The sequence below is a fragment of the Rattus rattus genome, chromosome 7 (genome assembly GCF_011064425.1).
Source record: "Rattus rattus isolate New Zealand chromosome 7, Rrattus_CSIRO_v1, whole genome shotgun sequence".
NCBI classification, from domain to species: domain Eukaryota; kingdom Metazoa; phylum Chordata; class Mammalia; order Rodentia; family Muridae; genus Rattus; species Rattus rattus.
In genome coordinates, this window is record NC_046160.1 from 6,998,842 (window position 1) to 7,016,475 (window position 17,634).

At 47.6% G+C, this 17,634-nt stretch overlaps 1 protein-coding gene across 1 annotated transcript in view; it reads left to right on the forward strand.

The window, feature by feature from the left end:
• Positions 1-5,971, forward strand: part of Srbd1 (S1 RNA binding domain 1) — a 174,979-nt gene extending 169,008 nt beyond the window's left edge. Inside the window, exons 20-21 of the mRNA XM_032908732.1 lie at positions 459-643; positions 5,149-5,971. Of these exons, the coding sequence (XP_032764623.1) occupies positions 459-643; positions 5,149-5,438 (475 nt within the window). The 3' untranslated portion in view covers positions 5,439-5,971. The remainder of the gene's footprint in view (positions 1-458; positions 644-5,148) is intronic.
• Positions 5,972-17,634: the final 11,663 nt, after the last annotated feature.

The window sequence follows — 17,634 nt, forward strand, 5'->3', positions numbered from 1 at the left end:
GTGGCATTTGTGTCATTGGAAGTGGGAGTGTCAGGCCACAGGCAGAGCTATGCATGTCCAGCTAGGATATGGAGCGTGGGCAGTGTCAGAGGCCAGCAATGCTTGACACGTGCTGTGTTGCACTCTGGTATCATCAATAGATCGTATTTGACTATTAATCTAAATCCAAGTGGTTTCCTACTGAAAATTGCAGGAAGCGTGAGATAATGTGACACTGAAATGTCGGGCACAGCTCACTGCAAAATGTTTTTGGGCCAGCTTGGAGCAGGTGCCACTTGGAAACCTTCTCCCCTTTGCCCACATGCCCTTTAGCTAAATCTTAGCATAGCACCCAGCATACTATAGACTATCCGACTGGTGTATGGTGTCCTAGGGTAAGAGAATCTGAAAGTGACCTATGTATGGAAATGTAGAAGGTAATAGCACTGGTAAATATTGGACTTTTATTCCCACTAAAGGTTTTTGTCGTTCATTGGGGGGACACTGTGTGAGATTGGAAAGCCTGAAATGCAACAGAAAATAAATTCGTCTCTCGGAAAAGAAGGCATAGAGAAAACTGCCGAAAGGTTGCAGACGACTGCACACACCCTACAGGTCATCATAGATGGCCTGAGCCAGCCCAAGACCTTTGACATCCGAACAGGTGAGTGGCTATCCTTGTCTTCAGGATGCTCCATCACCACCTCTGGACCTCACGACCAGAGAGGGTCAAGGGTCAGCGTTCATCTTCCACAGTCACTCGAATTCCTATCTGGGGTCAAAGCTAGAAGCATGGCTTCAAACTCCTTGTCCATGTTGTTTTGCAGCTGCACCACGCTGGACACATCTCCTGTGCTATGCTCCTGTGTGTGCAAGGACGCATGCTCTCCCTGGCTCTCCTGTGCTATGCTCCTGTGTGTGCATGGACGCATGCTCTCCCTGGCTCTCCTGTGCTATGCTCCTGTGTGTGCATGGACGCATGCTCTCCCTGGCTCCCTCCTGTGCTATGCTCCCTGTGTGTGCAAGGACGCATGCTCTCCCTGGCTCTCCTGTGCTATGTATGCTACTGTGTGTGCATGGACGAATGCTCTCCCTGGCTCTCCTGTGCTATGTATGCTCCTGTGTGTGCATGGACGCATGCTCTCCCTGGCTCTCCTGTGCTATGCTCCTGTGTGTGCATGGACGCATGCTCTCCCTGGCTCTCCTGTGCTATGTATGCTACTGTGTGTGCATGGAGGCATGCTCTCCCTGGCTCTCCTGTGCTATGCTCCTGTGTGTGCATGGACGCATGCTCTCCCTGGCTCTCCTGTGCTATGTATGCTACTGTGTGTGCATGGAGGCATGCTCTCCCTGGCTCTCCTGTGCTATGCTCCTGTGTGTGCATGGACGCATGCTCTCCCTGGCTCTCCTGTGCTATGCTCCTGTGTGTGCATGGACGCATGCTCTCCCTGGCTCTCCTGTGCTATGTATGCTACTGTGTGTACATGGACGCATGCTCTCCCTGGCTCTCCTGTGCTATGTATGCTCCTGTGTGTGCATGGACGCATGCTCTCCCTGGCTCTCCTGTGCTATGTATGCTACTGTGTGTGCATGGACGCATGCTCTCCCTGGCTCTCCTGTGCTATGCTCCTGTGTGTGCATGGACGCATGCTCTCCCTGGCTCTCCTGTGCTATGTATGCTACTGTGTGTACATGGACGCATGCTCTCCCTGGCTCTCCTGTGCTATGTATGCTCCTGTGTGTGCATGGACGCATGCTCTCCCTGGCTCTCCTGTGCTATGTATGCTACTGTGTGTGCATGGACGCATGCTCTCCCTGGCTCTCCTGTGCTATGTATGCTACTGTGTGTGCATGGACGCATGCTCTCCCTGGCTCTCCTGTGCTATGTATGCTCCTGTGTGTGCATGGAGGCATGCTCTCCCTGGCTCTCCTGTGCTATGCTCCTGTGTGTGCATGGACGCATGCTCTCCCTGGCTCTCCTGTGCTATGCTCCTGTGTGTGCATGGACGCATGCTCTCCCTGGCTCTCCTGTGCTATGCTCCTGTGTGTGCAAGGACGCATGCTCTCCCTGGCTCTCCTGTGCTATGCTCCTGTGTGTGCATGGACGCATGCACTCTCTGCCTCTCCTGACCTAGATATGCTCCTGTGTGTGCATGGATGCATGCTCTCCCTGGCTCCCCTGTGCTATGTATGCTCCTGTGTGTGCATGGACCATGCTCTCCCTGGCTCTCCTGTGCTATGTATGCTACTGTGTGTGCATGGACGCATGCTCTCCCTGGCTCTCCTGTGCTATGCCCTGTGTGTGCATGGACCATGCCTCTCCCTGGCTCTCCTGTGCTATGTATGCTACTGTGTGTGCATGGACGCATGCTCTCCCTGGCTCTCCTGTGCTATGTATGCTCCTGTGTGTGCATGGACGCATGCTCTCCCTGGCTCTCCTGTGCTATGTATGCTACTGTGTGTGCATGGACGCATGCTCTCCCTGGCTCTCCTGTGCTATGTATGCTACTGTGTGTGCATGGACGCATGCTCTCCCTGGCTCTCCTGTGCTATGTATGCTATTGTGTGTGCATGGACGCATGCTCTCCCTGGCTCTCCTGTGCTATGTATGCTATTGTGTGTGCATGGACGCATGCTCTCCTCTAACTGTCTATATGTCTGAAGAGCCAGAAGGTAAAATTTTCCATTCACACCAAAAAGCAAGTCTTCTTCCTAAATTACAGCCTTCTGGGTTTCTGGATTCCATTTTGCTGAGCACACTGAACAAATAAGATGCTATCTCTGTTGATTGTCTTTCTGATTTAGAGCGTTCTCAGCTTTCTGTGCAGGGAGAGGGTACAGGAAGTGTAATAGCCGTAGTTGTTGAGAGCAATGATCCATTGAGACAGAGTTGCAGCTGGAGAAAATAAAACATTGAGTCAGACCAGTGCCACAGATGTGGGCATCGGAGCCTCCCAGTGGTCCTCGTGTAAAGTGGCTGTCCCTACAGAAGGGGCTGTGGAGAGGACCGCTTCTCTCCTTATGGGTTCCATGGCTGTTTTGTGCAGCGACTGGAAGGTCAGTGTGTCTCATGACAAGTGGACTGGTAATAGCCCTATGTACTCACTGGATGGTTGACCAAGGCACTTGAGTCTACCCGTAGGGTAGCCTGGACTGTATTTTCCTACCCACCTTTACTTTTCTATCAAGGCGTTGATTGCTCCTTTATCTCAGTCACACGAGGGACTCTAAGCAAAGGCAAACGCTCAGTTAACCCAGCTAAGCAGAGGCCCCTCCTTGATGAGACTCTTGTTGGGCAGAATGCAGATGGGCCGGGGCTTTCCAGTGTGCAATTTCACACCCTCTCTCTAAGCAAACTGTCAACTAGACTTTGCCCAAGTTAAGTCACAACACATTTCCAGGGGGAGAAGCAGATGACTTTGAAGGTGGGGGCGGTAGACAGACTTTGAGTATCTCCATGTTACAGTATTTGTATTACATCTCTTTTCTCAACAGTGTTTCCTGTCTTATGACCTCATCCTTTCCTTACACTCATCTGGCTTCCGTTCCTTGCTGACATCGGTCCTCTCTTCAAGGAGGTTAAAACTCTCCTTGAAAGTTAGGTTCCTTAATTAAGAGCACACTAGTGCAGTGGCCTAACTGCTGCCTTGGCTCTTGACGTATTAAAATGTATATAGTTCATGGAGACTTTCTGGTTTCTCCATGCTCCTGGCTGTCTTGGGGACAGGACATGCTGGGTGGCTCCTGACTCTGGTTTTCATGCAAAACTAAACTGAGCAGCTGATCAGAACCTCATGGGGATTGGCGGCCCCCAGATTTCTGCAAGGAAAGGAGGGGAGAGATTTCCAAACATGAAAATGCCTTCCTGGCCTGAGGGCCAGCCTGCCTCTGCCCTGGGCACCTTAGTTTCACTTCGTGTTCCCTTCATGGTCTTGGTCTGTGTGGTTCAAATTACCAGAAGTTCCTGCTTTGGGATTTAGCATCGGGTGAAATCCCTGAGTCTGTTCTCACATGCGTGTGTTTAATAAGACAATGAGTGAAGTTTAGGGTTTAGGGTTTTTTTTTTTTTTTTTTTTTTTTTTTTTTTTTTTGAGTTGGGGGAGCTCAATTTCTAAAAAGATCCTGGTCTTAAGGAGGTCTGACTGGGGAGGGAAGGAAAGAGTGACCAGCTGTTAGTACAAATGTTAAGGAAATAATCAAGGCACAGGCAGCCCTGTGGAGGAAGGGAGATGGGGTGAGGTCTCAGTGAAGGAGACCCAAGCTCGAATGTGTTCCTTGTTATGGAGTCAACACTCAATGATCTTAGGGAAGAGTGCTGAGCTAGCTGTAGGGGTAAACGCAGGCCCTGGGGAGCCCACAAGTCCCATTTACATGTCTTGTCTCCTCTCTCAGCCCTTTGTTGTTTTACGTTATCTGGAGGCAGAGTGGTAGTAGCCTGCTTTGTGCTCCCTTTTCAGGGGCCAGTGTGAGTGGACAGAGGTGTGTACACTGGGATGGGCAGGAAAGGCCTGAGACAGGGACCTAGGGTCCTCATCTTTGTGTATCTGGAGTACGGCAGAGCCCTGGCCACGGATAATGACAGTAAAAGTCAAATCAGTGGAACTGGAGGACGAGAGAGGCTAACTCTGGCTGACTCTGGCTGGTGTGCAGTTCTGAACCATAGGTAATTGAGAACCTATACATTCTGATTGAATAAATGTGTTTTAAATAGAAAGAATTGATTCCTGAATTCCCACTAAAGAGATAACACTTGACTTCACCCCCATTTGTCCAAAAGCTAGTGAATGTTGGCCACCTTGAAACAGCTTAAGAGTCCAGGCACCGAAAGCCAGCTCTCCCTCTCGTGTCTCGGGGCTCGTACGTTCTGTGTTTGTGACTTAGTCTGGTGTGGTCACTGAGCAAAGCTAGACTCTGACCATCGCCCTTTACAGGAAGCAAGTGAGCCAGGCCCCCGACAGCGCTCACGGTCCCGTCAGTGAGGCTGGCTTTAGGGAAGAGAGGGTTTGAGACTTTCCTTTCCCAAGACAGGCATTGTGTCCTTAGCCTCTTTATCTCTTCCCTCCAAGGACTTTATTGATCTGGGCTTCCATAGCGATCAATGCGCAGCGCGTCAGCCCCTAGACACAGTTCCTTCTTGGTTACACTAACGCTTGCCCTCTTTCCTCACAGATTTTGATAAGCCTGACTTCAAGAGAAGCATAGTGTGTCTGGAAGACCTGCAGGTCGGGACAGTTCTTACAGGCAAAGTGGAGAACGCCACTCTGTTTGGGGTCTTTGTAGATATAGGCGTGGGGAAGGCGGGGCTGATCCCCATCCGATTCATAACAGAAGCAAAGCTATCCAAGACAAAGAGGAGAAGGAGCCTGGGCCTGGGCCCTGGAGAAAAAGTGGAGGTGAAAGTCCTCAGCGTTGACATTCCCCGATCAAGGATTTCACTTGACCTCCTCCGGGTGTTGTGAGTGCCCCAGTGAAGGCCAAACACCAATGTCTTCCCTCATTTCTACAGCCTGACAAGGACAAGCCAGAGCTCATGAAACCTAGAGAATAGATGGAAGGGGCTCCTGGGTAGAAGTGTTTATCACACTCTCCTGACTTCCCACAAAAAGAGCCATGGCCGTCCTCACGTGGCGCCCTGCAGCAGCAGTTTCTGTCGTTGTAATTTCTCGTTGACCACACTCTACGCGGGTGACTGCACATCCTCCTGCTGCCGTCTGCTGCCGCAGACCTGGTGGGTTGTCTTTCTTATTTCAAGTGTGTGGTGTTGATTGACATATTAAGACTAGCACTCTTTAATCCTGCCATTTTATTGAGGTGTTATTAGCCCTTTTACTCACAATTCATAATTTTGTAATAATCTTTATTTTCCCGTAGCAAACCAAGTAAAAATATACTAGTAAAAGATTATCATGTGTTTATGACCATCAATTGAATCATTTCGATGTGTTCCTCAGAACATATGTATCAACCTGTACAATAAATGACTGGCTGGTGACTTCGGTGTGCTGTGTTCATTGAGTGAATGCTAGAAGCCACACTGAATTAAAGATGTGATTGTGGAACTGTGCCTCAGGGAAGACAGAAGATGCTGGACATCTCAAGAATGACTTTAATTGACGTAATGTATCACAGAGGCCATCATCTAAGAAGGACCGAGAACAGTGAAGGTAGTGACTCTGACTCTCACATAACAGTTCAGGGTCAGATGAGGTGAGCAGAGTCCACACTGACCACTACTGCTACGATGACTCACTCAGTAAAGTGTTTGTGTGGGCACGGACCTGACAGTCTCCATGGGTGATGTGTGGAGGGAGGACACTAAAGTGTGGCCAGCCCTATTTCTTTGTCTTGAGCGATTCCTTAATTTGTAAGGAAGCAACCATTACCCTCGAAGACTTTTCAGTGCTGCTGCTCTTTGTCCTCAGGATGCCTGATTTGGGATCATATAATCCCTCAGTGGGAGTTGTTAGGAAGTAATGTACTCATGGTACACACTAGTCCTGCCTGGTGTTTATTACAAAACCTAGTACTCTAACTAGTGCTCTGCCGTACTCCAGATACACAAAGATGAGGACCCTAGGTCCCTGTCTCAGGCCCTTTCCTGCCCACCCCAGTGGACACACCTCTGTCCACTCACACTGGCCCCTGAAAAGGGAGCACAAAGCAGGCTACTACCACTCTGCCTCCAGATAACGTAAAACAACAAAGGGCTGAGAGAGGAGACAAGACACGTAAATGGGACTTGTGGGTTCCCCAGGGCCTGCGTTTACCCCTACAGCTAGCTCAGCATTCTTCCCTAAGATCATTGAGTGTTGACTCCATAACAAGCAACACATTTGAGCTTTGGTTGCCTGTTTCATTCCTGTGTCTTTTTTTTTTTTTTTTTTGCTTTTTACTGGTCTTTACCTGACAAGGAGTGCCAGTGTTTTTAACTGGCCTTCTTACTCCTTCTTGCCAAGGTTCTCTGGTTCCTAGTGTGCAGATGAAAGCTACGTGACATCCCAGGCAGGACTCTCCCAGGCATGCTCCTCCTCCTGGGCATGTTGGATGAAGCTCTGTGCCCTTGACAGCTAAACCTTTGTGAGCAGGAGGAGGTCAGTGTGTCCTTTGCCCTTTTTATCTAACGAGAGGAACTCTGCATAGCCCAGCCTGGGGAAAGAAGAGCCATATCTCTGTCATCACTGCAGCTCTTACTGATGTGGGTTTAAGAGTTGGAGTTGGCTTTGAGGCAGTGGCTTTTTGTAGAGATGGAAATAGTATAATGGCTAGACAGTGAAATGGAGCCAAGGGTTTCTATGTATTTCTAGAGAAAAGAAATAATGTGTATAAATGAAGAGAAATTTGATTCAGAGGACAGGAAAGTTTCTAAATAATGTTCTCGATTGAACGGACTCAGTTGGAATCCAGTTCACTGTGGGGAGTTTAAGGTGCAGTGACAACTGGATTGTCACTTGTACCCATTGGAAGAGGGAGCTTTCTCCAGTAGGGTGACACTGGGTATATCAACCACTCTGGGACAGGCCTCATGGTCAGGAGGAGTTGACCAACATAAAACAAAGAATGGACTCCACAAGAGTTGTTGTTGTTTTGTTTTTGTGTGTGAGCTTGTGGTTACAGTTTGGTAGTGTATGGGGAAGGAGGTTGACATGGTCTTATTTTGTTTTCTTGACTGAGGGGGTGGCTGTTGTATTGAGTTTTTGTTTGATATTTGAGAAAGAACTTAAAGTTGTGAGGATGAAGAGAACAATATGATCAAAATATATTTAAAATTTAAACAATAAAATAGAAAATAAAAAAGTGTTTAAAATAAGAATGCAGGAGTTCAGCCATATTAGTAGGAGAGGAGACAGGGTATATGAGGAGCACAGAGATAGAAATCCATGTGAGGAGACAGGGTACATGAGCACAGAGGTAAGAGCTCGTGTGAGGAAATAGGGTACATAAGGAGCACCACGGAGGTAGGAGCTCATGTGAGAACGTACAGAAGGTCTCTGAATGTCTTCTGGTTTTCTGGTTGAAATAAGGAAGAAGGATCAGGGAAATAAGAAAGGGAAAGACAAGAAAAGGATGAGATAGAGTGAAAAGTGCTCAGACATGGAGGAGAGTCGGTCAGCCCATGCTCAGACATGGAGGGAGGATAGTTGGCTTCGCAGTTAGTCAGATTCACCAACCAGATCATCCATGGGGGTGCAGGATCAGGTCAGGAGGAGGGGCATCTGCTTGGATTTGAAAATAAGTACACACTAGAGAGAAGGGCAGGAGCTTAAAGGCTTGCAGATAAAGAAACTACTAACTGAAGTTTAGACTCAGTAAAAAGAAACGTGGGAACCAAAGGGGAAGCGGAGGACAGGGGAAACCGCAGGCTGAAGGAGTGCAGGTAGAGCCAAGGAACGTTGGGTGTGGATAAAGGACATAGTAGTGAGGGTGCATAACCTTCAAAGCCTGGAGTCATCACTTTTGGTTAATGATGCAGTGAGAGAGATGGTGACCTAGCACGGACAGATAGAAGACGAGAAGGTGACCACTAGAAGTCAGGAGCTGAGAGTTTGAACGCTTTGTGGATAAAGATCTTGTCTTTGTGGTTGCAATGGATATACTGGCATAAAATATGGTGACAGACCATTGGAGGCTGAAGAGGTTGTCTAGTGGTTAAGAACTCTTGCTGATCCTCCAGAGAACCCAAGTTCGATTTCCGGCACCCTGCAAATCCAGTACCAAAGGTTCCTCTTCTGGCCCACGTGAGCACATAGGACATCCACCCACACAAATACAGATATACACAAACAGAAATTAAAGATGTAAGAAAAAGCATGGTAGAGGCGCCACAAAAATCATGATTCTGCATTTGGAAACAAGCAACGATGGCTCCAGGCTGCTGTCATAGGAACTTGGAGTGTAGAATTGTCATCTACTGAGATGCACAATTGTAAGGCACAGTAAGGAGTCCATTTAGGACAGGGGAGTGTCAGATGTTCAGTAGAGTATATCCAAGGGGACATGCTGGGTCAGTTCTGTCTTGGTTTCTTTCTCTGTTGCTATGATAAAAATACTCCAATAAAAGCGCCTTAAGGGAGAAAGGGCCTATTGAACTCACATCCAGGTTAGAGTCCATCATGGCATGGCCAAAAAGCCACAGTGGTGGGAAGTGGAGAGAACTGCTCACATTGTATCTAGTCAGTAGAGAGTCGTCAATGCATGCATGCTAGCTCAACTCCCTGTGGTTCATATTGTCCAGGACTCAGAGCCCAGGGAAGGGTGCTGCCTATAATGGAAGACCCACATCCTTTCACATAGTTAAGAACACGTTACAGACCTGTCTGTAGGCCAGCCCAAGCTAGACAGTCCCACGAACTCTCCCCAGGTAATTCTAGATTGGTTCAAGTGAACAATTAAAACTGACCATCAGAGACTATTCTAAAGACCCGGAGAACTCTGGAAAGCCTGTAACCAGCTACAGCCATGAAACAGGAAGAGACCACTAGTGAAGTGAGTGAGCATAAAACAACAGAAGCTCCAAGAAACCCATGCCAGACAACCCTAACCTCTCCATGAGACTAGAATTTATTTCCTGCTAAGAGAAAGCTAACTGAAGGGAAGAAGAGAGTGACTAATGAAGATGGTCTGGCCGGTTAGTATAGGCAGAATCCACCCACTGAACAGCTTCTAGGAAAGGTAGAGGAGTGCCAGGTCGGGTGCCAGCACCACCACTAGACTGTCTTGTCCTTGCTCTCTCCTGCTTGGAGTGGTGGCCGTGCTGGCTGTGGGGCAGTGGTGAGAGCTCTATGGAAAGTGCTGAATTTATCCTGGCATTGTAGGTGACCCAAAGTAGCCCTGCATGGCCTCCTTTGGACTGCACACCATGTAAGAAAAAATAAATCATTTATTTAAACTGGGAATAAAGTGCATTTCCTACTGCATGTCACAGCTCCTCGCCGTATCCTTTCCATGAAGAAAATCGCCCCACATATAGTCGGTGTTCAATAAAAGTCAGTGAATGACTGAACATCTAATAAAACTATAAAATCAATTAGACAATACAGAGGCATATAGATTACCATTCATTATAATACACTGTAAAATGTCAAATATTCAACAAGCGATCTAAGAGATGAAAAGTTATAAAACTTTACTACTGAATTTAAAAAGAAAGCAGCTACTTCAAGGTCTGCTAGGCTCCTGAGAGATAAGCACTGCAGTGTGAAAGGATCAGCTCTGGGCTAAAGAGACAGCTCGGTGATTGAGAGCAATCAAGAGCTGCCCTGTCCGAGGACCAGGGCTCTAAGTCCTGCACACAAATAGTGACACACGACGTTCAGTAACTCTAGCTCCAGAGTCTGATGTTTTCTTCCAGCCTCTGTAGGTAATGGACACACACCGTATACAGATATACATGCAAACAACGCACCCATACACATAAATATTTTTTAAATTAGAAACACCAGTGCTTCAAAAATAGCACCTACACAAAAGCAGCCTCTTAGACACATTTGCCAAAATTCCAAACAGCTTTTTTTCTGTTGGTTATTTGTTAAGTAATTTTGAAGATTACATGAAAAGCAAAGTAATTCTTTAAAGGAATAAAGCTGGAAGCTTGGAGGAAAATATATAATATTAAAGTATATTGTATACTGCCAATAGGACAAAACGGCAACCAACAGATTGGGGAAAGATCTACGTCCGATATAGGGCTAATATCCAATATATACAAAGAACTCAAGAAGTTAGACTCCAAAGAACAAAATAACCCTATTAAAAAGTGAGGAACAGAACTAAACAGAGAATTCTCAACTGAGGAATATCAAATGGCTGAGAAGCACCTAAAGAAATGTTCAGTATCCTTAGTCATCAGGGAAATGCAAATCAAAACAACCCTGAGATTCCACCTCACAACAGTCAGAATGGCTAAGATCAAATACTAGGTGATAGCAGATACTGGTAAGAATGTGGAGAAAGAGGAACACTCCTCCATTGTTGGTGGAATTGCAAGCTGGTACAACCTCTCTGGAAATCAGTCTGGAGGTTCCTCAGAAAATTGGACATTGCACTGCCTGAGGACCCAGCTATACCTCTCCTGGGCATATACCCAAAAGATGCTCCAACATACAACAGAGACACATGCTCCACTATGTTCGTAGCAGCCTTATTTATAATAGCCAGAAGCTGGAAAGAACCCAGATGTCCCTCAACAGAAGAATGGATACAGAAAATGTGGTACATTTACACAATGGAGTATTAAAAAAAAATGACTTCATGACATTCGCAGGCAAATGGATTTAGAAAATATCATTCTGAGTGAGGTAACTCAGTCACAAAAGCACACACATGGTATGCACTCACTGATAAGTGGATATTAGGCAAAGAGCTTGGAATACCCAAGATACAACTCCCAGACCACATGAAACTCAAGAGGAAGGAAGACCAAAGAGTGGATGCTTCAGTCCTACTTAGAAGGGGGAACAAAATAATCAGGGGAAGTAGAGGGTGGGAGGGACTTGGTAGGAAGAGAGGTGGGGGAGAGGAAAAGAGGGGCAGAATCAGGTATGGGAGGAGATGAGGAGACATACAGAGGGTCAGGAAATTGAACAGAGCTGGGTAGCAATGGGGGATGGGAATTGGGGGTAGCAACCAGAAAGTCCCAGATACCAGGAAAGCAAGAGCCTCCCAGTACCCCATGGCGGTGACATTAGCTCAAATACCTCACAAAAGGAAAGGAGAACCTGTTGAGACCATATCCAGAGGTTAAATATGGCCCCCTGGTTGAGGGATGGGGCCACCCACCCATCTCCCAAATTTTAACCCAGAATGGCTCCTGTCTAAAGGAAATACAGAGACAAAGAGTGGAGCAGAGTCTGAAGGAAAGGCCATCCAGAGACTGCCTCACCTTGGGATCCGCAGACACCAAACCCAGACACTATTGCTGATGCCAAGAAGTGCTTGCTGACAGGAGCCTGATATAGCTGTCTCCTGAGAGGCTCTGCCCGAGCCTGACAAATACAGAGGTAGATGCTTGAAGCCAACCATTGAACTGATCACAGGGACCCCAATGGAGGAGTTAGGGAAGGACTGAAGGAGCTGAAGGGACTTTATCTGGCATCAGTGGGAGGGGAGGCCCTTGGTCCTGTGAAGGCTTGATGCCCCAGTGTAGAGGAATGCAAGAATGGTGGAGTGGGGGGAGGGGGAGGGGATAGGGGGCTTGTGAAGGGGAATCCAGGAAAGGGGATAACATTTGAAATGTAAATAAATAAAATATCCAATTTTTTTTTAAAAAAAAAGTATCTTGTAAAGCTGCTTCCATTTAAACTGTGGGGCTGGACAAACAGGACTAACAAAATAAATCAACCTAATGTTAATGAAGTCTCTGTGTGTTAACAAGTGGTATTTTGAGTTGGGATAAAATTATATTGTCATATAACCCATAAAATAAACTCCAGATGGATATACATGAATAAAATTACGTTTAAAGGTTACAAGCAAATGGAGAAAGGCTTGGAGAAATTTTTGAATACTTACGTGGAATATATAAAAAAAAGAAAGCATAGATCTATGAACGTAAAAATTCTAGTCAGGAGGGCATTCCCCGGGTATCCCCGGGCAGCTGTGGTGGGGCCCCGTGCCAGGTGCTGGGAGCCACGGATGAAGAAGAAGCCACGGAGTTTGTCAGCAGTCCTGTGGGTCATCCAAAGGAGCATCGGGTCCAATGTCATGAGCATTCCTGAAGAATACTGGTGTCATCTTGTTGTGCTGGAAAGCCTTCCTCCGGGTTAATAGAGTACTCGGGTTGGGGCTGGAAGGTCTGCATTTCTAACTCTGACCCCAGAGTTAACACTTGTGTTAGCACTGGAAATGGCTAGAAGGAACAGGATGGGAAAACCAGAAGTAAATTTAGTCTCTTCACCTTGGCCTCCTGCCAGTCAGTCATAATTATGAGTTGGGTTTTATTAACAGATTGGAGAACTCCTGGATGACTGGGCTCCTTGCCAATGCTGTCTGTCTCACAGGAAGAAGGATGGGATTTCTTCTCGCTCGTCTTACAGCACGAGGAGGGTTCACACGGGCAGGTTTAGGTGCAGGGATGTGCAGACTCTGCTCCTAACAGCACTGACAACCTCTTAGAAGTTAAGAATCACCCCCAGAAAAGATGTGCTTCTCTTGCCCTGAAAACCGTCACACCCACCCTTCAGATATCTTAGAACCATCTCATACTGAAGTAAAGGAAAGCGTTCATCTAAATGCCACAGGGCCACGCCAGCAAGCTTCTCACAGCACAATGGTCATCCAGCAGGCCAGCTCCTAGCAGGACAGTCTACAGTTGAAGAGACTATGGTAGCTAAGAGGTGGGGTAATGTGCATATTCGATGGCGATCCAAAATTCGAGAAGCCTGTTTCATCCAAGCAATTAGGCAGAGAACAACTCTGGAATTATTGCATTACCTCACAAAGCATCCGAGTAATACGCGTGAGCCTGGTGCTTACTAAACGCTGTCACCACGGACAAAACTGTCCACCCTTACAGCAAGGAGGGAAACCGACTGCAAAGCAGCCTGTGCTTGGATGGCTCTGCGACCCGGTGGCTGTCTCCTTGGATCACCTGGCACGCATGGCCCGGTTCAGTTCTCTCAGGAATGAGGAAGGTGGCACCAGAGAAAACAGTGTTCTCGGATCCTTTGCTTCATACTGCCAAGGGATTCAGGAAACAGAAAACAAAATGCCCATTTGGCCAAGTGTGTGTAATTTGGTCCTTTAATAACTCAAACGACTGGATTCTTAGGTGAACTGTCATTTTATCTGACACATACCTGCAATTCTCGGGGGCCATTTTATCGTAATCTTACGACCTTTTTTTCCTGAATAAAACACACACACACACACACACACACACACACACACACACACACACACAGTGCTATAAAATATACAAATAATGAGACCGAAACATCCACAGTGTAAAAAAAAGGTAGCTACTTTTATAGTTCATAGACTTCCCAGATCGCGTGTATTCCCATGAAGACTTTTGATAAATTGGAGTCCTAACTAGTGTTTTACTAAACTGGGGTTACTTCTATACTGGTCTGCTTTTTCTCTATAAAATGTATAGTATGAATGATGTTTTCATATCAACACCTACATATCTGCTTGATCATGGGTCCTGGCTGGAATCTAAGCTGCCCCTGGCAGAATAGTTGTTTGAGCACCTGTTCTCCTAAATAGTGGCACTGCTTTAGAAGGCCGGGGGGCCTTAGTCGGTGGGACCTATGTGGGAGAACTGGTCCTTTAGAAAAGAGCTTTTGAAGGTTTAATCTGTCCCTGGTTCCGGTCTTGTGCTGTCTGTACTTCCTGGTTGCTGTAATGTGGTCCTTAAGGTGATGGGATGGAACCCGAATCCTTAACCAAAATGAAGAACAAACTGAAGACTCCTGCCTCTTCTCTCCATAACTGTTCTGACAGCAGCGAGAAAGGCAGTCTCTGGGCACAGTTGCCGGAGCACCGCCACACGGCCCGAAAGAAGCCTTCTGCTGAGTGTGAGCGTAGTTAGAAATCCAGGGCTACGGACAAGGGTCGTTCTGCGACTCGGCTTTGCGTGCCCACCACTGCGTGCTGATGAAGGGTTAAGATGTGAAACTGGATGTGTTGTTTATCTGGGGTTGTGACATTTAAAAGGGGAGTCACATGTGGAAGGAATCTTTGAGGAGTAACTGTGATCCTGCTCCCATGTGACTCACTAGTCTCGGTACTGTGACCGAGTCCCTGACAAAAAGCTTAAGCGGGTAAGGATTTATTTCAGAATCATACTTTAAAAGCGGGTACAGTCCTTCACGGTGGCAAAGGCAGGAATATGGGGCAGCTGGTCGCGCGCCTGAGAGCAATGCGTGCTGGTGCCCAGCCTTCTCTTTCTCTCCTTATTTTTTCTGGAAGCTCAGCCCATGAGACAGTACTGCCTATGTCCAAACTGGGTGTCCCCTGCTCAGTTACATCTCTCTGAAGATACCCTCACAGAAACAGGCAAGAGCGTGTCTCTGAGGTGACCTCAAGTGCGGTCCAGACGACAAGATCACCTGTCATTCTTCCAGTTGTGGCCTCTCCTTTCTTAGAGCCTCTCCTGTAGCCTGGGACAACCACATTCATTCCCAACCTGTCCATCAGACCCCAGGAACCACCTTACCCTAGATGAGATCCTCTCTGAAAAGATTCACTGGCCTCCTAAGGCTGCATAAATCAAGCCAACCATTGTAGGCCCTCCTCATGGTACAAAATCAGCCTGCACTTCCTGTCCATCCATGACTCAACAGCGTTTAACGGCTCCCTCTGCCTTCTCCCTGCTGGTCGTGACCTTGGATGTCTACCACTATTGATGCTAATGCAGACGCCTTGGCCCTCTTAGCGGGGTCTCCTCTGGCTTTGACCTGTGTTCTCCGTCTTCTCGCCTTGGTTCTCCCAGATGTGTTCCCCTCCGGCTTTCTCTTAGCTCACTTTCTGCAGAAAATGGAGCACACAGAAATCTCATGTGCTCAGGTTGTTTTGAGGGCTATAATCTGAGGGGAGGAAAAGGAAGAGAAGATTGAAGAGCTCAGGAAATGGAGAAACCAAATCCAAAGAGCCGTTAGCCAAGTTCTCACAGTTGTGGAGGAAAACCCGGCCGGGTCTTCAGCGCTTGCCTGGCTGTACGCTGGCTCCCATAGATCTCTAGGCTTTACTTCCTGGTCTCTACCGTCAGCAAGCGAGATGGATTACCTGGGGCTAGAGCACTGTGCCAGATACACTTTGGATCCCTTTGGCAATGGTTGTGATGGAGGCCATGCTTAGGTAGGGTCCTTGTTCTCAGTCTTCATGCCCTGCTAAGTGACCAGAGTTCCACTCAGGCTTCTCATGAAGCAACTGGAGAGGAGAGTGCTGGGGGTGATGAGAGGTCCATATGGATCTGGGGAGCCCCATAAACTACCAGGACAAACATTAGAATTGGTCGGTGGGAGAGACAGCTCAGAGGTTAAGAGCGCTGGCTACTCTTACAGAGGTCCTGAGTTCAATTCCTAGCAACCACATGGTGGCTCACAACCATCTGTAATGAGATCTGATGCCCTCTTCTGGTGTGTCTGAAGACAGCTACAGGGTACTCACATATGTAAAATAAATAAAGAAATCTTTTTTAAAAATGTTTGGTCTCCCCCTTGCACACTTAGTTTTTGTGTATTAGGATGCCTCACTAGGGCAGTTTCCCCGTCCTCCCTGATCCCCACTCTGTACTTGTGGCCCTCAACTGCAACCCATTTTCCTGGCCCTAGGTTGTCCAGCCCCAGACCCCGCCCATCTTCATCGTTCCCTCGGTTCCTTTACTCCCACCCCGCCCACTGAGAGCTCCCGGCAGCTGCTGCACATCTATGAAGGGAAATGAGAAACTCAGAGCAGATGGCTTTGGCTCAGGGAGAGTTTGGCTCCTGTGTGATTGACATTGGAAGCTGTCGTAGCTGAAAATGGCTGTGAGTCAAGGGCCAAGAAAACTAAAGCTGACCAATGGCCCTTAACCCACATCTCTCGGAGAGGAAAGCGCTCCATGTCCTGGTCCATCCCCAAGATAAAAACAGCAAACCCCTAGGAGAGGATATGCAAAACTAGACTGTGTCTGTCTGATTTGACAAAGGGTTATTTAAAAATAAATTGCTCGAAGCAAAGCACAGAGCAGGAGAGGTCCTTTGAGCTTTGGCCAACCCTTCATTACTGCTGGGCCCAGCAAACGGGGCCAGGACCAAAGAAAACAGTCTGCAGCCACTCTTCACCTCAGAAACTGTACCCTGTGCTTTCGATTTCGGTTAACGGGCCCACCGAGATCAAATACAACCGACCCTCCACCCATTTAAAAGGTGCGTACAAGCCAATCTTGCATGGTGGCTCACGCCGTTACCCCTGTCATTCGGGAAGCTGAGGTAGGGGAGTTTGAGTTCAAAGCCAGCCTGGACTACACAGCAAGTCCCTGCCTGAAAAGACAATACGACAAGATAATCATGGAGGGCGCAAGTAACAGGCTTTACGCATTCTCAGACCTCTGCAGCTGATGCTACACCAAAGTCCCTAGACTTTTCACCACCCAGCAATCTCGCCCCTGTTAGCAGAAACTCTACACCTCAATGGCAGCCTCAGGGCTAGGCAGTGACCAATCCACTTGCCACCTCCAAGGCCTTTTGTGATTGGTTTGGGTTGTTGTCGAGGTTATCTGGGAGAAGCACAGACCAGTACGTGTTTTACTGCTGAATAATCTATGCTACGTATGTGTACCACGCTGACCCTCTATCCGTGAGCATTGCGTTGTTCTACTCTGGGGCTGTTAGTACCTATTCTCTCATAAACCTGTATGTGTGTAATTTTCATGTAGCTTCCCTTCCAGGTGTGTCTCCTGGTATATGCCAGCACGTATAATTAGTGAGGTGCATAGTTTATTATTTTATTTTATTTTGTTAGAAAGTGTTTCACTATGTTATCCTGGCTAGCCTGGAACTCATTATGGAATAGACCAGGTTGGCCTCGAATGGCAGAGATCTGTCCTCCTCTGCTTTCCAGGTGCTGGGAGTAAAGGTGAGTGCCCGGCACACCTACGGTCACCAACACTGCAGCAGTTGGTACAGGTCGCGTTTCCCACACCTTCCTCAGCACTCATTCCCACTCGCGCTT